Here is a 21,527-nt window from a genome sequence, read left to right as displayed (position 1 = left end):
AAATATCTCTGAGTCATGGTTGATTCTGGGTTGCGTTTCTCTGATCATGTTGGTAGGGTGGTTAACTCGTCAATGCGAATGTTGGGCGTTGCCTCTCGCTTAACCAGGGAGTTCGAAAACTCGACTGCTTTTATCACGTTATACTGTTCGCTATCCAGGTCGCAGTTAGATTATGCATCAGTTGTCTGAAATGGAATTTCCAAAAGTCACTCCTCGGTGATCGAACGTGTGCAAAAGAAGTTTGTTTCTATCTTTAAACATCGCTACATAAAAGAGGATGTTCACTGCGTAACATATGAGTCTGCGTTAAAGCGGGTTGGTTTGCTTAGCTTGCACCGACGTCGGGAGAACGCGAAGTTACTATTTTTGTTTAAAACGCTGCACGGACAGATTAATTCTCCGAGCCTGTTATCGGAGCTGTGCCTTAGGGTCCCACGTGTGCCTACTCGTCTTCTGTCATCTTTTTATGTGTCTAGAACGTTTAGTCCGGTAAACCCAATTGTGAGAATGGCACAGCGTTTGAGTCATTACTCTAAAAGATTTGATATTTTCCACCCTTGCTACAGCACGTTTGTCCTTTCTATTAAAAACTTGCCCGTGCAGGATGAGCATTGCTGAATGGCTCTGTTATGTCTGAATTTCGTCATCTCCATGCCGTTCTTTCTGGTGGTGCATTTGTTGTCCTACGGTCTTGTGTTCCGTTTCTACTGTCACTGCCTCGTTTTTTATTTTATTCTACTAATTACTCGGGCACTACCTAGTATTATGCTTAAAAATGTATCTTCTTTCCTGCGGAGATGTGTATACTGTTTTGTTTTTTTTTGTTTTTATTCACCATTGTACCAGCACCAAGACCTCAGGGTTGTTCCTGGGCACTGTATAATAAAGATTGATTGATTGATTATTATTATTATTATTTAATTCTGTTTGTGTGTGGCTGTTTTTTTGTTTACATGATTATTTGTTGCATCACAGTGTAGTTATTGATGTTATGTGCATGTTTTTTTCATCATATTTTATTGCATTATAGTGCAGATGCTGCATGGTGAGCTTGACACTGTTTGTGTGGAGGGATATTGTGAATATGACCGGTAGGGTGCTGTCCCACAAGCCTTTACTGGCTTTGACAGGCCCGTGCCTCGACTTTGAAAATTATCTGCACAAATAAATATTATTATTATTATTATTATCGGTCTTTTTGAATGCTCTTCGCATTTTAAGCAGAAACCAAATTATTTAATGCCCGTCTACAACGATCAGCCAGTCAAAGGCCCATGAAGAAGCCAAGAAAACTTTACGGGAGCAGTCCTCAAGCCAAATCAGGCCACCAGCATTTTTATTGGCTCTAGTTTCCGGGCAGGCTTCCACAGCATCTAAATTCCCGGCTTTCGCTGCCGCTTCAGTCGCGCAGCTCTAGCTCACCTAGCGCAACATATTTCGCGGTGAGCTGAAAGACGTTTCTCATCTGCACAAAACCTCTTGACCTAGTGCAAGAGGGCTAAAGCCAGCACCTTTCGAAACATCATGACAGCGGCAATCGAATGGTGACCACCGAAGCTCAATCTTCGTTTCATCAAGCCCATGCTAGAGCCGGCTGATCGTTGTTGGCGGTCACGTGCACCACAATAACAGTATTCTGATTTTGCGGGTGAGCCTTGAAGTGTCTCTCTTGCTTGCTTTTAGTTTGATCATTTTTTTTCAGCTTCTATCTTCACCTTCTTCGTCGTTGAGTAAACACTGTGGCAGGACCTGAGATTTGTGCTCGATGCTCCGATTCGGTGCCAAAGGACGGTCGCTTTATGAAATGTGCAGACTGCGCGCTTGCCTACCATTTAGGAAAAAAAATGTTCCGGTGTCTCGGAAAGCACGTTCAAAGGGATGTGCGCCGCAAAACATGAGAAATGGCGCTGTCCCGGATGCCCGGGGAGGACTGTCTAAATCAAATCTTGACGGCGATCTCACTCCGCCATCTCAAGCGGATCCCATTGCCTTTTTGGCAGAGCTATCGACGGTGCGCGGAAGGACACCGTTGATGCCCTTCACGAACTACACCCAAAAGTCGACGCTTTATTATCGATGAAGAGGCGGTCCACACAATACGCGACTCGGTCAATACGATGCAGGAATCAATTAGTTTGTCTCGTCACAGTATGACTACCTTGTGACCTCAGTTAAATCTCAGGCCACAATAATCAAAGGGCTACCAGCTGAAACATGTTCCTTGCAATCCACCGTGTCTGAGCAGGCTCGTGAAATCCAACAGCTAAAAACAAATCAGAATGACATGGAGCAATTTAATCGTCTCTCCAATTTAGAGGTGCATGGCATCCCATTTTCACCCCAGGAGAACATTATGGATCATCTAACAAGGCTCGTACAACAAATCAACATTGAGGATTTTCATCCTGCACATATCGTTGCTGCACATCGCCTGCCGGTGAAGTCTGGTGCAGTACCACCCGTCCTAGACCGATTCTCGTCTGTTTCCATTAAGGAGCACTGGATGGGCTACCGAGGACGCCTGGGTTACTTACCTCGTGATGATTCTCATCCCCGAGTATATTTTAACAAAAATCTCACGGATTCAAATAGGAAGCTATTTTGGATAGCGCGGACCAGAGGGAAGGAAAATAATTTCAAATTTTTATGGGTCCGACATGGCAAAAATCTACGCTCAATAGAGCCAGAACTTTCCCCTCCTCCGCATCACTGACACTGGTGCACTTGATCAAATCACTTGACATCGATGAGTAGCTCCTCTACAACTTGTTACTCCATTCCAGATTGTAATTCATTTATTTATATTATAGGTCCAGCTTCTAATCATTCATTAACAATTATTCATGTAAATATTAGAAGCTTAAGAAAGCATTGGAAGGAGTTCCGAATAGTCGTAAAGAACTTAGATCCAGTTGTAGATTTGTTCTAACCGAGATTGATGTGTCAGCTTCTCAATGTGATCAGTTCGTCTTGAATGGGTATAATAAATTTTTTTGCACGCGTAATATTCGTAGGGGCGGTGGTATTGCCATATATATTAAGGACAAATGGCTGCCATCGAGTTCAAGTGCGTCTTTTTAACATGCAGAATCAATCGCACATTTTCTTTATTCTTGCTGGCAGTGTACAGGCCACCTTCGAAGAACCCCTCGCTTTTTCTAGCTGAACTGGACATTATCCTCAAAGAGTTGCGGTCAGAAGGGCAATTTTGTTTAATAGGGTACATGAATATTGACACTTTAAAGCCTAACAAATCTACAGTTTGTGACTACTTAAGGTAACTGTCGGACTATGGAATTGAAAATACCATTAACATCCCAACAAGAGAAGAAGTTCTATCTGGTAGACTAGTAGTCTCTTGCATCGATCACATAAATATCAGAGCCCCAGATGCACTTGTGAAAACCGTTGTCATTCATCAAAAGCTTTCCGATCACTACTTGGTAGGTTGTCACTTGGAGCACCAAGCTGCCCAACAGAAATATAGTAGAAGAAACCAAACGTGCGTAATTATAACAGATACTATTAAATTTGATGGCTTAGTCGCTGCCGAGAACTACAGTTTTTAGATCTGAGGTGAAATGTGTCAGATGGATTGTGTTGGGAGTACGGCAAACTTGTGCCCAAACCCTTGCTACCGTATCAGAGCTGTCACTCAGAACTAGTGAAAAGGGGAGTAGCGATGTCGCTTCTAGATAATGCTTAAAAAAATCATGTGTACACAGGGTAGACGCTGCTATCAGGAACCAACAGTCACGGTTCAAAAATGCAGGCTATAAAGCTAACGTTGTTGAAAGTGTGTCTATGAAAACGCTAATGAAGTTCCAAGGGTTGCCTAGAACAGAGAGAGAAAGGCTGGAAAGTGTTGCGTGTATCCCCATTTTTCATGGTTTTTCACATAACCGGTTGGCAGTCGCAAGGAAGTTCGGTGTAAAGTGGTATTTACAGCGGATTTCAAACTGGGCAGGTTGACTCCTTTTTTTGTGGTACAGCAGGGCTGCCAGATAGGGCACAGGGAACCCCCAGTGCCTCGTGAGGTGGGTGTTGTTTACGATATCCCCATGGCCTGTGGCTTCTCCTACGTCGGACAGACGAATCGCTGTTTAAATGAAAGGTTGTTGGAGCACAAGCGGGCGGTAAATAACAAAGCTCCCAACTAAAAAATTTCGAAAACATGTGGAGGAATGTGGCAACTGTTCTCCTGGGTGGGAAAAAAACACTAGTATGCACGGAACGAGATTGCTCAAAAAGAATTATAAAGGAGACGATTAGGATCACCTCCGCTGGAAATTGCATTAGCCAACCCTCTATTACAATGAGTGAGGTAACGCGAAAATTTCTGTTGTTATAATTTTTTGTTTGTTTGTGAAATGTTTTTGTTGTTTTTGAGGTCACTTGATATATGTAGCTTTTGAGGTCACTGGACGTCCCTTCGCTATGAACGTTAGTTCCTGTAGGCGGTTAATTAAGATATGTGTAGAGGTCAGCCTTAGACCTACGCGTCATAGTTATCTTGAGGTCTCCGAAGGGAAGAGTCGTTATACGGGTTCGTCCGTTTTGTGTGGGAACCAGTTGTTCTGGGTTCAGGGCTGGTCCCTTGCGGCTTTTGTTACCATTGTTCTTTTGAGATCAGTTGAACGTCCTATCGAGGTGTGTTATTTTTGGAATGTGGGCGGTTTAGTCTAGGAATTGTATAAGGGTCAGCCATTGGACGTGCGCAGTTGTCCGGATGTGGGTGCGGGAGAGGACGTATATAAGCGGTGGGTTCAATAAAAGTTGTTAGCTGAGTTTTAGACGTGTGTCCTGTCCCCATTCTTTCCGTTCGTCTCCGGTATTAACGACATGAAACCTAAACCAGCTCGCCTCCTTACTAGCTTTATCATCAATAGGAATGGTAAACTACTATTGAATCACTGAGAACCCTGACACGCCGAAACAGAGTTTTGTTGAAGAGATCAGCATGAAAAAGCCTTGGACAACGTAAATCACCCAACTTGGTTTGCTTGGATGACACAAAGAAAACCTGTGTTATCCCTAATGCAGGACTAGAAGGAATTGCCGATGTTAAGATCCAAAAAACTCTAGAAAAAAAAAAACAGCAACTTGACGTACTACAGCAGGGCAATGACAACAACCAAGACTAGTGAACTAGTGACCGAGTGACAAAAGAAATGCTAACCATTGTAACCACGGTTGAACTTGCCTCCCACACGTTCGTGTTGGGAGGAAAGTTCAGGGTGAATACCGATCGGCTGCCGCTGGTGTCTATGATCAAGAACCTCAGCTTAAAACTTTTAGGGAGCCTAGGATGTGTTAGCCTGAGGTTGCATTACTATTATTTCAACATCGAGCGCATTCCAGAGAAAAAAACAATTGGCAGCGACCTTTATCTTCAAAGTTCTAAAATGCATGAAATGCATTCCTTACCGTGCGGTCACTTACATTTATTTAGAAAACATTAAACCGTAGCTTCAAGGAGTGAGGAACCTTTATTTTCATCAAATTATTAGATACATTGAGCGGGGAAACTAAGTAATTAAATAGGTCTCATAGCGTCTGGTCACGTGACATCAAGTCTCCCGTTAGTTTTAGCGGGAAAAGTGAATTGGGGTGTATAAGGCACGTGACGTCAGGTCACGTGATATACATTTTAGGTTAAATATGACAGGGAAAAGGAATTGGTGCATGTGTCACGCAAAGTCAGGTCACGTGACATCAATTTTCTGGCTAATATTAAGGCGAAAGTTAATTGATGAATAAGTCACGTGACTTCAATTTTCCAGCTAAATTTAGCTGGAAACCATTTGGTGTGTGAGTCAAGCAAAATCAGCTCACGTGACATCAATATTTTTGTTAAATTTAACAGAAAACCTAGTTGATGTTTAGATAACGTGACGTCAGATAACGTGACATGAATCGATGTTACGTGACCTACACACCAATTCAGTTTTCCAGCTAATTTAGCGAGAAATGCACGGATAGTCTAATGAACACAATTTTGGGATTGGGGGGTTCTCATAAAAATCATTTCAAGCTTTAAAACAGGTGACTACCTGCCGAGGTATCCTCCAACATACAAGAACGCAGAACCAACAAAACAAAAAGAAAAAAAGAAAAAAAAAAAAGAAACATCGCGACATATGAATGCATATTTTTTGTCCTGGAATCATCCACACCCAGAGCGTTGTCGAGGCGAGAAATTGAAAAGGCGTACAAGAGCGACACTTGAAAAGATCTGCTCATTCGTGTAGTAATGTCAAGTGCGCGATAGATTTACAAAAATCTCTTAAAAGACGAGAAGTTGAAACATTTTGCTCAAATCAGAGACAAACTGGTGGTTGGTGACAACGACGTCGTGCTTACAGAAAGTCAGAAGACCTTTTCTGTCCGAACGCGACACGTGTATGATCGAACTCTGCTCATTACGTGTGACTGTCCGGTCGGCAGCACCGCCTGTCTGGGCCGGTGGAAAAACCGGAAGCCCCATCACCAGTAGAAGCAAAAAAAAAAAAAAAAAAACCTTGTTGCACATTGGTTAATTTTTGTCGGGTCTATTGTTAACAGGCTTAGAAGTGACGGGCTTTAACTCCCTTACTGACGAATTTCGAGTGAAATGCGCACGTTGTGTTTTATTTGTCCATTGCCCGAACCAAATGATAATGCTTGTTGCGCTTACGATTGCGTGACTAATGAAACATTGGCGTGTTACATCTATTGTGTAAACATAGCACGTCCAGCAGCCTCTGCACGGATCGAGGATAGATGGCACGCTCGTCGCGATGTATCTATGCGCCGACGCTGAGGTCAACCACTCATCGTAAGACAAATATGTAGTGTAGAAAAATAGGGAGCTACCGCTTCTACATGTTTGCAACAAAAATGTGCGCGGCCTGGCGGCATAAATGCAGAACAGGGGTAAGTAGATTAAAGGCACGCCGTGCAAGTTTCTAATAGAGAGGCAAAATTTAAGGTACTCCCAACATAGCAAGCTTGGCGTGTCTGACCTCAACCGGTGCCAACTGAAGGTTGTGTTACGTCGGACTGTAAACGCGTCTTTATAGTCTGCCTCATTTAACTGCAGGAAACCAGTTCTTCGGCTCTGGACATCTTTCCTACTATATGAAGCTTCCACATCTACACTCGGCCTTCAGATATAGGTTTGTGAGATTTGTACCAAGGGTGTAAATATATCAATAACATGTCACTGTCTTCCCGGCCACTTACCTCTTCTAGCGTACCAGCAGTATCGTTCTTACAAAGTTCCAAAATTTTTCTTTCGCAGTTCGGCGCTATGTTTTGCGCACCTTTGATTCCTGTAAAAAATAATCACAAAATAAAAAAGCACACAGGCTTTAACATATTTCAAGGTATGTTTTAGCAACTTTTGCCAGTCAATATCGATGCCAATGCGAACATGGAAGACACACTATACACGTATTTAATTACGTATAGTTAATTATGAAGGCAGTCGACTGATTTAGCGTATATGGCATAGCAATTTTACTTTCGGCCGTGGAGCTCGGATGAGAAATGGAAGGCTAGTTATGAGCGGCGATAACGGCCGACGTCGGGCGTGGTAACTCGGTTTCACTTGCCCCCACAGACTACCGTGTTAGAGGGATACTTCACCGAAATTTGAAGTATACCCGTCGTGTTTAAAAACAGGTTGGATATTATCCACAATATCCGTAAATGACCATCGCACCCTGTTGAATTAACCTGAGACTGGGGTAGAGAAGAAACATCAAAACGTAGAAGGGACAAAAAATGGACTGAGTTTGGGTGCAGGTGAGCTGAGTTTGAGACGTCCTTTCAATTTTTTGTCCTTGTATACATTTTCATGTTTCTTCTCTGCCCCAGTCTCAGGTTAATTCAACATTGTTAATATTCCCCAGCTCACCTGCACCCTTACGATTTTTTCGACAATCGCACGTTTGTATTTTGAGCCTGGTGGTTGTATTTTTCGTTATAAACGGCCCACTCTGGCAAGCGCTCGGAGAACAGCCAGCGGTGAGCACGTGACATCCAACGCAATCGTGACGTCCTTCGTCTCGGGACGAGCAAAGCTACAGCAAGGCTGACGTCGAGAGGATGGCCTAGTCCAGTGGTCTCAAACTCATTTGAGCGTTGGGGCCAGATAGCCCGCACTGGAAAGGCCGAGGGCCAACGTTAGACGGGGGGAGGGGGGGGATCAAACAATTTGAAAGAGAAAAGACCTTGTGCTCTGTGCTTTTTGTAAACTCAGTTTTGCCTGTGACATTTCTAGATTTCATTAGTTTATATGACTACTTTGGTCCCTGTTCTGATGTGTAACAATAATTAAAATGACCCACCCCCTCCCCGGCCAACGTGCTCGAATTTTTAATAGAACAAAAGAGCAAGTACACTGACGTTCCGTTGCTCAGTTCACTGAGGAATTAACCAAGCTCAAAATGTCTCTAAAAACAATCACTTAATTTGCCAGTTTCATTTCATTTCTTGCTTTTCTGACGATTCCTATTACAACACCCATATACTTGTCTCTAATTGTATTTTTTTAAGGCGAGAGTCCCGAGCTCGTGGCATTATCTTCGGCAGTTGCTCCTGCTGATCGCGAGTTCGCGCAGCCGAGATTCATCCTTCAACAAAGAGCTCGCGCTTGCAGCCTAGTAGCGACATTGTTGTACATTACAAAAATCTGGGAAGCAAAACATGAAACGAAACAAGGGGCAAATGAACACAGACAAGTAAAAACTACGTGAATACGTTCAAAGAGCATAGCTACTTTTCGAGCGAAAATGAATCGACGAGATGAGATCACTATGGGGCGTGCCATTTTTAGCGCTCGCGAGACATGGGAACCGGGAATCGTAGCCGGTTGCTTGCGGGCCTCGTCCCAGCGAGTTGCGGGCCGCATACGGCCCGTGGGCCGCGTGTTTGAGACCCCTGGCCTAGTCGTTCCAGCCACCGAAGCGGCGTTTGTACGAATTTTGAGTGACAGATTAATCTTCTGTAATCTTTTAGAGGGACAATAGCGACTTCTGGGACACACAAAAGGGATTCTCAGAAAGGGAGGAACGTTCCTCCTTCCCCTCTTCTCTCGTGGTGGCCGGAGGCGAGACAGTTATCGTCACTACCTGTCAAGGTTCATAGACGGGCTTTACAAGCGAGGCGTTGGCGACATCCACCAGGTGCTCATCGCTAATCGTTGAATTCACTTTAAAATTCCTTTTCCTGTCTTTTTTTAGCAAGATATTGGTGTGTCCGATGTGATGCTGCTCCTTTGAACACATAAAGACCAAAAAAATAACCACCGAAATTGTGTTGTAGTATATCTTTCATGTGCCTACTGTACCAGAATTTCATTAAATGAAGCGTGCAGTTCTGCTGCATTGCAACATTGCTGGGCGATTGTGCCAGATTGAAGACTTTAGGAAGCTGCTCGGAAAAAGCATGGGTCCTCAGGGAAGGGGGCGCCGGGCCGTATAGGGCCGAATTTGAAGTTCTACTTCTGACTTTTCAAATTAAAGAGAAATGCGGCAAAGCCCGAATTGTAGTTATATAGTGCTGCGCGAAGATGTTCTCTTGACCGCCGCATTTCGGGAGAGTTATGGTCCTTATGGCTGTGCCGGGGCGAGCTCCTTTCCGCCATCCCTGCAGCAGGACGGAATATGTCCGTCATTTCTCTCCTCCAAAGTGAACCGAATGCCGCGCTACTCTGCATGACCAGGCTGACTGTGTTCGCTCTTACGGCCAATCTGTGGGACAATGTGCGGCTGAGCACAAGAAAAATTTGGTCATGAATGAAGATAAGACAGAGACAGCGGCAGCGCCAACGAAGGGGTCTAAGAAATCCTAGCACACTGACAAGGGCGACATGCATGGCACTGCAGTTTCGAAAGTGATCAAGCCCGCACTGTCGCAACCACTGATCTCTATGACAATTGCTGGATCGCGTTTGCCCGCTCCGCGATTGCGGTCACTGGCGGCCATCTTTAGGTAGAGTTATATCACCTCTAGCCAATGTAAGCTGCTGCAGCCGCTATCACCCATCTATGGCAGATAGCGTTTTTGGCAGGTGGGTTGGCAGGCTGCGGTCAAAATAGCGTGGGTGATATTGCGTGCTTGATTAAAATTATTTGACGAAACATGTTTTTGAAACCCGGCGTGAACAGTAGTCCGGTTTCTGAGGACCTGGTAAAAGTTTCACAAAATCGAAGCACCGGGAGAAAAGCAGCACAGCACGTATCGAAAGTCGCATCGAAAGAAGCATCGAAAGCAGACGACGGTAGGGAGTCTGCTTTTGATGCGAGCTGCGCTGCTTTCCGCCGGTGCTGCGCTTTCGTAGAACTTTTTCCGGGTCCTCAAAGATGAGGCTACTGTTCACGCCGGGTTTCAAGAATCTGCTTCGTCGAACAACTTCAATCAAGCACGAAATGTCACCCACGGTACAGTGTACTAGATCTACGGCTATTTTTATGGCAGCCTGCCGCCATTGCGCTGTCCGCCATATTACTATGATGGCTAGAGATGATATAACTCTACCTAAAGATGGCCGCCAGTGACCGCATTCCGGTCCATAGGAGGAGCTGGTCAAACGCGATCCAGCAAATAGACATAGAGATCAGTGGTCGCAACCGTCGATTGCAGCGGCTCCTTCTCCAACAGTCGAGCACTCTTCTGCAACTTAGGAGGATAAAACACCGGTAACGCTTTTCACTCACATCTGACGACGAGCCCAACTTATCACGGATCAATGTCGATGCAACTTCAGCAAAGCGTCGCTATGACGAACTCGTTGAGGCCTCGAGCTACAGTGGTAGGTAACGTCGGAAAAACGTAACGGTTACTAGCCACGCTTGTCGTCACTGTAACACAGCGACAAACTCTCTAGTTGACTACACTCTTTAAAAAAAGGGTATCGATAGTCCTCCCCAAGGGGAGGAACGGTCTTGTAACCTATGTTCTCTTAAAAAGGGAGAAACATTCGTGAAGCAGGGGAGAAAATAGTTCCTCCGTCGCCTGCTTCTCATTATGGCGGCCCTTAATCAAGCGAATCGAGCTTAATAAGGCTTAACGAGGACGCTACGCCTCTTGTATGGGACGAGAGGAGCAGCAAATAAAAGCGTAACACAAGCTTTCCGCGAACTTTGTTTACTTCCGAAGCGAGATTCCCTCCGCAGGTACAGAAACTTGCGTTTCCAAAGCAGTTACTCAATCTTCTCGTCGTCAGCACTGCGATGTTAAACGGAGACAACCGATACCCAGCTACTTCGCGCACTTTGCGTCCCACCCTTGCTGTTCCTCGAGTCACAATTCCTTCGTCAACCGCACACCACGCAAGCCCACACTGTGGGCTTGCGTGGTGTGCGGTTAACTACGTCACGAGTGCGTTGGATGTCACGGGCTTACCGCCGCAGACGAACTACGTCTCGCTTGCGTTGGATTTCACGTGCTCACCGCTGGCTTTTCTCAAGCGATTAATCTGTCACCATAGGAATGGCAAACCAGTCCGCGAAACCAAAAGCCGCTCTCAAAAGAACAAACTCGAAGCCGCTGTTTATCGCGTAGCGTGAAAGAAGGTTAAATCGCTTGCCACCAGATAGATGGCAGGGTCAAGCAGAGTAATTGCAAGTAGCTAGGCTAGGTGGCGCGAGGTACCGCCCAATTCATGTTCTACAAAAATATTTTATTTCCTCAGGCCACCATTGCGCTTCGGGACATGTATAGACACTTTACGCATACTACAAGTATTAGGCGAACACACTTTGAGCGCAAACACATACATGGCACATACAAACACTAATACAACGGCACACTAACCCGAACGCTAGAGCCGAGCTCTGCGTTTCCGTCTTTTATACTGGTCGTTTTGAACGTACGGAATTTTCGCTGACTGCCTAAGCAATAAATAATATTCCCAGCATGTTGATTTTTTTCCAGGAATGTCATGCCTCTGAGAGTATACTTTGAATGGCTCAGGGGATGAATCTCTTATTAAAATGTAAACGCTCGATCATGCCGTAATAATTTGGAAGCCAATAAATCGAGCCGCTCCAATGCGGTTCGAAGCCATGAGTTTGTCCCCGCACGTCACGTTGTAGCCTGAATTTGTATTGTAGTGTTTCTTTTTCTATTTGTGCTGTTCGCGCACAGCTGCGATTGCCGTCTTTAATTAATCTCTGTGAAGCGGATTTTCACTCAGCTGGAAGTGATGCTCCACGGGCAGAAAAATCGCTTTTTGATCAACTTGAATGCCGTCAAAGCCCCGACTTGCGGCAGGTGTTAAGTGTACGAAGCTACGCCGTGGCAAGCTCGAAAACTTCTAGCGCTCATTCCAGCGCGCAACTTGGAGCAGTTTCTCCACGAACCATAGTATATTCGAACAACAAAATAAAGGGTAGCTTTTTTTTTTCGATTTTACCTACTATATTTTTATGCTAAAATTTCACACAGTAAATATACGTATTGTCCGTCATAATTTCGTACCGTTCAGTCCTTTCCCCTGAGCGCAATCGCTCTCGGGGAGAAGACAACCGACAGTCACATGGGCCACTGTAGGATAGGAGCTTCTACTGTTCAGACCAGCGTTCCAACATGACAATCCGCAAGTTGATTGATTGCACCTAATCCCTTCAAGTAGTCTTAAACTTTTTACTGTAAAGCGGAATATCAACCTGCGACACCTCGCCCCCTCCGATCACGGCCCGACTAGCGGCATCAATGCCCGACAGTTTACGTCATCTCATCTTCTTGCTACGCCACTGACACGCGAACACACGGTCACATCGGCGATAATTCCAGTCTTCTGTTCACAATCCACAACACTGCCATCACGATGTTGCTGCCATGTTGCTGACACGCAGAAATACAGAACCACGTTGAACGCGCCGGTTGGCACTTGGCATCGGAAAACACAACCGAACTCAGCACGGAAGGCACCCAGGCACCCGGCAGCAAAACCTGCCTGTCTTGGGCGCAGTTCCTGCGATTTCCATGACGTCGAAAACGTCGACACAGTTCCCCGTGGTTCCGCTACTGTAGTTCCGCGTTCCAACCCGCGATCCGGAGACCAAGGAGGTTAGAAGGTTAGAAGTACTAGGAGGGGGCACGTTGCAATATTGGTGAAGCGTAGACATAAAAAGTTTAAACGATGTTGTGGCCAACGTGACCGTAGATCTCTCTGGCTATTGGTGCGCGTGACATGTCACGTGTGAGATGGATGGTTGATTGTAGGAGGATTCCTTGCAGGCTTGCGCGCGCTCCGTCCGGGAGGTTTTATCAGATCGAAGGCTAGACTTTGGTGTATTCTAGTACCCCATAGCTAGACGAAGGCTAGCTCCGGTCACGTGATGTGGTCACGTTGGCGTGGTAAGTGAGGGGAAGTAAGGAGAAAAATGAGAAAGAGGCGAGGCGTCAAGGGAGCATGGCCTGTGGAGGCTACGCGGCTGACGTCATGCCCTCTCCTGCCCTTCTATCCTCCTTGCCGGAGACGGCCATCTTAAGGCTGCGGTACCACGGCGGCCATCTTGAACAAGACATTAGTTGAACCACCAGGGCGGCGTTGGCTGTCCGTGTGAGGAAACGCTGCGGAACCTGCGCGCCAATTTCGAAACCCTTTTTCCCGTCGCTTGCGACCTTGAGTTTCCTTCTCCACTCTTACACCCCTCCTTTCACGTGTTCACCCTCTGGCGCGTCGCGCGTGCGTTCATTGTTGGGAGGACAATGTACCGGATAATCCCCAACTGGAGGCCCCCTGCCCCAACTTGTCCGGCTGCCAAGTGATCTGAGCGAGATGGGGTTTTGAAGCGGTATGGAAAAGTGGGACCGGCAATTTTGAACTATGCTTTTTCGAAGTTGGACAATTTGTGTGCAGGGCTTGCAAAGGCACAGGCGCGAGTGCGTAACTGTTCACAATGCTTGGGTTGCAGGAGCACTCGCGCGTAGAAATGGTAGAAAGCGCTTTCCAAAAAACCACGCGCCCCCATTCTCCAGCGTTGCACGCCTATGTGTGAAAAAGGGTACACCTTCGATAATGCGTCAACGTCTCCCGACTTCGTGAGAGCAACAGGGTAAATATGAGTGCGCCCTGGGTGCCGGCCGTGCGAAAGAGACGCCCTGCGCTTCCTGTCACCACTGCCTTTTCTTGCACGCACTGGCCATGGGCGGTTCTTTTATTTTTACCACCGGATAGCTTCATGGGGTTTTTGAAAATACAAACCTGCTCATCGTACTGCTGCACTACAGCTGTGTCAGGCCATTGTGCTGTAGTTTGAGATTGGGACGGTGTGGCTACATTCTTATTTCGTGTGTAATGCCAGCACAATATCCCTTTGCTGCGAAAGGGCAAAAAAAATGGTAGGATCGGCAGCAAAAGTTATTTCAATGCCCGAATTACGATGAAACACCAGTAAGAACTAGTGTAAAAGAAGTCACATGGGCACAATAAAAAAAAAGAAATCCTACAACAAGATGGTGGGGTCTAACGTAGTGAATTTAGAGTGTTTGTAATAGCTATAACCGTGATAATTATAATAACAATAATAATAATAATAACGGAAGCGGTGTTGTTCCCTCTGTATAGTGGTAACGTTACATTCAATTTGCCAGATGTGTTGGGACCTCTGATCAGGAGTGGCTGTGAGGTATTACTGGGACCGGACATTTCATCGGAGCTGTTTAGACATATTATATGCACTGCCTTTATGATGCAGCTCTTGTTTCATGTTGCAAGAACTTCTTCCTCTATGTTAAAAATAGTTTCATGGCTGCGCCACTCAGTGACCACGGTTTGGTGGCTTCTTCCTTACCAGTTTCAACGCAAAGCATAGCTTTTTGGTGTGACCACTGTTCATTAAATAATAAAGAAACAAAGAATAATTTTGAAAACTTAACCTATGCATAAAGTGGGGCAATGACATTACGTCATCTATACGTCAATTCAATTTTACCGCTAAATTGAGTAGGAAAGTGACGTATTGTGGCCTAAGCATTAATTCAATTTGCTCGCTAAACACTGTTTAGCGGGGAAATTATTGTGACAACGTTACGTCACCTGCACACCAGTTCAGCCTTCCGTTAAATTTAGTGGGGCAATTCAAGTCACGTGACATATAACCAAGTCATTTCTTCCGCTAGATATAGCGAAAGATTTACAGTAAAACCTCGTTATAACAAAGTTGAAGGAGCGGTCGTAATTATTTCGTTATAACCTGTCGTGAAGCGCTGTTATGTTCTCCAAGTAATTATTTCGTTATAACCATTAGTTTGTTATAGCCACTCTCCATTTCTTTCCACTTTTAGCAAACAAGGGGAATTATGATTGCTTTGGTATGACCATTAGTTTGTTATATCCCATTTTGTTATAACGAAGTTTTACTGTACATCACATGATCTAAACAGGAATCCAGTTTCCCACTAAATTTAGAGGGGGAAATCGACGTCCCCTGACCTATACCGTTTCGCTTTTTTTTTTTTGCTAAATTTTGCGGGGAAATAAATGTAACGAGTGACACCAATCTCCCCTCCCCTACCTTCCTCACCTCCTACGGTGCCCTCCCACCCTTCCCCTCCCTCTCCTTCCTTACGCCACGGTCGGGCGACACACAAACTCAGTTCTCCTGCTAAATTTAGCAGGGAAATTTACGTCACGTGACATACCAACAAATACTTTACTAGTGAGGTATTTGGTTCCGATTTCTTAGCCACCATCTATCTCTCTTCTTACATTTCCTTCCTCCCAGTCCCTCTCCTTACCTTCAAACTGTGATCTCACGCTCTCCCCATCTGCCTCCCATCCCTGAATGGATGTTAATGGCTATACCTGGCTATACCGTTTGGAACGGGCGCTAACCTCCGCCACCTAGACTAAGTCTAAAAAGACAAACAAATGATTTCTCCCGCCGTTCTGAGCCAATTTTCTCCCCTTAACTATCACCAGGCAGTGTGGGATGATGACCTTTTGGTCGATCGGGGAAAAAAACTTAACGCATCACCCCCGCCTCTGGGGAAAGGGAGTCGCCAATTTCCCCTCTGGTCACCTTGTCGTTGTTTCTCCAGCACCACCAGACCCACTGAGAGGCAGGGTTGAGACTTTGAGCCGGAGACACGCGGAAAAGAGTCCCAATTTCTTCTGTCCCGCCTGTCCCCAGCTGTGCTAGTTAGTTGTGCGTAATTTATTTTCCCTAGATAATTTACACCAATCTTCTAATCGCCTCTTTGACACTGTAATCCTTTCCTTTTTTGTTGTTCCATCGTCGCCAGCAAAACCCAGAGCCTCGACCAAATTCGTTGCCCCTTTCCGGGAAGGGGGCGGGGGGGGGGGGGGGGGGGGGGTGAAGCCCCATACATTTCAAAACCAGGTACTTTAGTGTCCCGCTGTCATTATGGTGGACGGCAGATAATGTATCTGTCTCCTGAAATTAAGCCCTATACATCCTCGTTCTCAAAACTATCAAAACAAGCGTTCTCGCCTCAAAGAGTAAAGAAAGTCCCAGTGAATTGTCAAACACTTTTTTCTTTCTTTTATCCTGTTTTTGTGACCTGTGCACTGTTAGAACTGAATTTCCCTGTATTCTTCCCTCCCAAACTTTTCATTCTACCTCATTCACTCTATTTCCCACTGAAGTAGTCTGCTCAGCCCCATCCCTAGTGTGTATGCATTTAAATGTCAGGTTTCGGGTTCGTGTTGTCCATTTTGTGTTTAAACTTTTCATGTATAAATACTTCAATACCTTTCGTGCCCACCACTTATCGTTCATTTTTGTCAACCTTTGTTCAAATTTCATGTTACTAACTGCCTCCCTGCTCCCAAAAGACAACCAACCCATGTCTCCCTGTACTCCCTCATCTATTGTCTTTCCATGTGCTCCCAGTGCCAATCAGCCTACGCTTCTTTGGTGAATTTCTAATCCTGATTAAACCTCCGATTTTATGCACAGTACTGCATTGCCAAAAGACAGGCCTGGTACCATTACTTTTTTCCATATACCTCTGTACGCTTCATATCTATTACAATTCCATAGTTTCTTGAGCTTCATAAAAGATTAATTTATTTCCCTTTTTCAAATATATTCTCCTAATGTTCTTCTGGATATTTCCTTCCCTTAATAAGCCAGATTCCTAGATATTTGTATTTTCCTACATTGCCTATTACAATGTCTTGCATCCGCAGGGGTTTTCTCTTTTTGTTGTTAAACGCCATTACACCAGAAATGTCACTACTAAAACTCATGTCCAAGGTGTCCCCTCCCCTTCCTTTACACATGTTCCAGCTAGTTCTTGTAATGTATCGTGATTATCTGCCGTACGTACTTTGTCTTCCGCAAACATCAGTCCCGGTGTTACCAGTATTACATTTTTCTCTTTTCCATATATTTCACATCAAAACCTAAGTTGCTCTGCTCTAACTTCTTTTCCATTTCGCCGAAATATATCACGAAGAGTAGAGGCTACAGTTGACAGCCCTGCCTGGGTATTTTCTTTATCGCTGCGGATTGTGTAGTTTCTTCATCCCAAGTTATAATAACGTTAATGGCTGTGCACACCTGCTGAAGAAACCTAAACAAATTTGCATCTGAATTATACTCCTTCAGTTGACCGCAGAGATATTCCTAGCTCAGTACGCTCCCTTGATGTCCAAATAAGCTAACCATAAAGGAGTTTGGTTTTTAGTTGACTTAAAACGAAAGAAACACAGAAGAGGATGAAACAGACGACACAGCTTTCGACTTGCAACGACAGACTTACTGAGGCGGTTAGCCGCTCAGAGCTCGACTTGGGGAGGCGATGGGGAAAGGGGGAGGGGGAAGAGGGGTGATGTAAGAAACACAGGGAGACCGTTGCTGGGACGAACACAGCGGGCGGTCGGGAGTCTGGTCTGTGCTGCCTCTCTCGTAGATGACACCTCGCGCCGCATCGTGCCGTCGCGGGCGCGGCGAAGAGCGGGGATGGGAGGGGGGGGGGGGGGGGGGGGGCGTTTTGGAACTCCTCGGGGAAAGCGCAAGGCGGACCACAGAGTCAAGCAAGAACAGAAAGCCAGTCTTCTATCTCTTCGGAATCCATTTTGAAGCTCACTTAAGTATTTGTGTCTCTCCTGCCCATTCCTCCATTTTCCGCTTTACTATCTGCATAGCCAGTCTGTATAGGGACAAAGTTACCGCTATTGGGAAATATGACTTAATTTTTTTTTATTTCCTTTGCCTTTATATAGTAGTCTCATATTACTCAGTTTCTAATCATTGGGTACCTCTCCTTTTATAATTATTTCATTAATCACAAGCCGTAACTTCAATTTGCTTGTTTTTCCTAGAGTCTTTATGAGTTGCATGGGCATGTCGTCTGGTCCTTTCGCTGTACCTGCTGGAAGCTTACTTTCTCTCTTGCCTCATTCTTTTTTGGTTGTCTCCATTGCTACACAATCCTGCTCCTCCATTACACGGCTGCTGTCAGTTTTTGTCCCTCCCTCCCTCTTCCCCTTTTCCCCAATTTTCCCAAAATTCATAAACACATAGTATCTTTACTTTTAGAACAAATGTTTCGTGCCTTCCACAAAATTAAAACGTCGTTCCCGCTCATTTAAGGCTGGTTTACACAGCTGCGACTGCGTACAACAATGTGCCTGAACACTTCTTAAATATCTTACGAGAGAACACACTGGCGCCATTTATCGGGTAGCTGTGGAACGCCTTGGCGGTTTTGATTATTTCCTACTCTTCTAACACATAATTCTTTCTTTCTTGGCTTTAAAAACTGGTGATAATGTTATAAACGACTATTTATTGATAATACACGTATATTTGATCTCGAAATTAAAGAAAAATCCTCGCTCTAGTAAAACGCAGTTCCAGAGTTACCTTACAGACGGCGCCAGCGTGTTCTTTTGTCATAAGATATCACAAGAATTATGTCGTAAGCAAAGGCAGGTGAATGCGGGCCTTTAGAAAATACCGCGCCGCTTAATTCATGACGCCCCCCACAAAAACACGGGCGGCTAACTTTTTATTCCGACGAACCATTTTCCAGTGAACCGGTAACGGTCACATGGGATGATGATTTTGTTACCGTTCAGGTTCAACATTAAATGTATAATATCCGTTTGCGTTTTGTTTCAGTTCAATTAAAAATAATAGTTTTTCTGCGGTTTTAGGTTCGGGTCTGGGTTAGGTTCGACACCCTTTTTTAAACCAACAATGTCAAAGTTTACATTCTTTCGTTACTTTTACTTTTGTTGCTGAAAGCGGAATCATTATAACTAAAGACGTCACAGTGAGCGTCTGGCGCCTGGTCAGTCGTGGAACTTTGACAACGGCAGCAGAAAGGAGAGGCACGTTTTCGGTGTCCCTCAGTATTTTCGGCGATTGCACCAGGCCCAAGGAACACGAAATGCTAAACCCGCTGGTCCGGTATGGCTAGAAAAACTTTACGTTTCCGTGATTTCTAATTTAGCTCTTGAGATAGGGAGAAAGGTAAAGGTGGGTTATTATTATTTTACGTTAACGAACTAAAAAGAAAACAAATTCCTCTTTGGGGTTCTACGACCATCATTCGGGTCACTGTTTAAACAAGTTCGAAAAATATTTTGTCGGTCATCGAAGAAAAATTAACAACCTTCCAGGGTTTGAAAAAAAGATTTTTTATATGAGATGAAATTCAAAAATAACAAAAATCTTACTGAGGCCCTATTAGTTCTGAATTATTGAGTGAAATTTGATTGAATCTTAATTTGTAAATCTAAATAAATAACTTCCCACGCACGGTAGTTTATTTCGGGGCAGAGTGTGTACAAATATTTTTATGAGCTTATGAGAGTTGGTAGTATGTGTTGATGGGTCATCACAAAACTTAAACATATCTATTATTTTATCATTTCGCGTCATTGTCAACTACAATCAGCCCAAAGGGGATATTGGTCCAATTATTCTAATTTGCGCGGCTTCTAAACTGCACGCAGAATTTATAACAACTTTGCACTCACCAACGTTGGCGACAGCTGGTTTGCAAATCGCAAACAGCACAAACATTGCCACGATCAGTCTTGTGGTTCTCATAACAAAGAATAAAAGACCAGTGTTCTTCATACTGTCATCCACCTAGAATTAAAACACGCAATTCAAATTGATGTCTCCAAATTAAAAAAATGGAAATAAATATAAAATTAAGGCAATCGCCTTTTTTAACGTTTGTCTTTCTTTGTCGAAGGATTCAAGGCGCCAAGGGACAGCACATAAAAATAAGACGAACTGACCGTGCGCTCGCTTAAAACTTGAAGGGTGATCAAAACAGCGAAATAATTCTGTACCGGAATGCCCAATGATCTCTCCTCAAAGATATGCTTGAAAAGAACCCAGGTACTTTAATTCAAACTCATAAAAGGCGATCGGGGGAAGACAGAAACATGTAGCTTCATCTTCAGCCTGAAATTTGAAGTTTGAAATCATGGAACAACGCTAACTCGACAAAGTGATGTCACGGCATTTATCAAGGCTATGTTGTGAGCAGGAACCCGGCGTTCCTATTGCCTTCGGATTCAAAGTTAAGCGTGCAAACCCAAACCACTATTCAATAACATATCCAAACCCGTTTATTTTTGCGCAACGTGCAAAATTGGTTTAGCTTTTAGTAATTACAGCTTTTGAAACGAAATTTTCACCATAAACCATGGAGTTAATATTTATGGAGTTCGTGAATTTATCTTACGTCTAACGTACGTCAATCGACGCAATACGCATAAAATAAGTATGGTGCTCGTGTTACTCTCATTCATAATTTGAAATAATGTGTTTAAATTCATAATAAAGACCCTATATATAAATATGGTTTTAGAGTGAGAAACAGTATTGGTATTTAGAATAAAAGATAACTAATTTCTTCATCACAACGTCTTCCCGTCGGCAGGTATAAGATTACAGCCATTAAGTTATAATTGGTGAACAAATGGCCTAAAACCCTCAAGTACAAGTTGAAAAACGTTTGTAGAGGTGGGCTTTATTAAACACATTATTAATCTTGGAATACCAGACTCTATGCGGCCAAACAATAATAATGTATATGTTCATAAAAGAGAGACGACTGATTCGAGAAGACGCTTGATTCAACATCCTCCTTGAAGGTGCTCGTGTAATTCGAACCTATATTTAGGTCAAACTCCCAATAAATGTACTGAAGGTTCCATAAAATGTTCTAATAAGATATATTTAAAAAAGTGTGATGTTCAGAATTTTTAATGTAGAATGTACAGCCTCTGAAGATTTTATGATAGTTATGCTCAAACAGCGAACTTTCAAGCAATGAAATATTAAAAGAGCGAACTTTTATAAATCGAAATCTTCGGGCAGCAATCCTTCAAGCAGTGAAGTATCCACAACGAACATGCAAAGAAGTGCCATTTTTCACAATGTACTCTAGATAATTATACCTCATTAATGTTATATTCACGAGGAATTGAAGAACCTTAATAAACATTATCCTTAAACCCAAATTATCATTTAAATTACCACTCACACGAAAAGTAAGTACATAAATAAATACTGGAAGTTTCAACAAAAAAC

General features: G+C 44.1%; 1 protein-coding gene across 1 annotated transcript in view; it reads right to left on the bottom strand.

Annotated features, from left to right (window-relative positions):
* The window catches only part of LOC115332542, a 37,187-nt gene extending 17,118 nt beyond the window's left edge, over positions 1-20,069 (bottom strand). The window contains exons 1-2 of the mRNA XM_040207337.1: positions 19,955-20,069; positions 7,225-7,313 (exon numbers count right to left, since the gene is read on the bottom strand). Of these exons, the coding sequence (XP_040063271.1) occupies positions 7,225-7,313; positions 19,955-20,057 (192 nt within the window). The 5' untranslated portion in view covers positions 20,058-20,069. The remainder of the gene's footprint in view (positions 1-7,224; positions 7,314-19,954) is intronic.
* Positions 20,070-21,527: the final 1,458 nt, after the last annotated feature.

The sequence above is a fragment of the Ixodes scapularis genome, unplaced genomic scaffold, assembly GCF_016920785.2.
Source record: "Ixodes scapularis isolate PalLabHiFi unplaced genomic scaffold, ASM1692078v2 PGA_scaffold8__174_contigs__length_109621045, whole genome shotgun sequence".
NCBI classification, from domain to species: Eukaryota; Metazoa; Arthropoda; class Arachnida; order Ixodida; family Ixodidae; genus Ixodes; species Ixodes scapularis.
The sequence above is the reverse complement of the archived record's forward strand: the minus strand, read 5'-3'. Positions and strand labels throughout refer to the sequence as shown.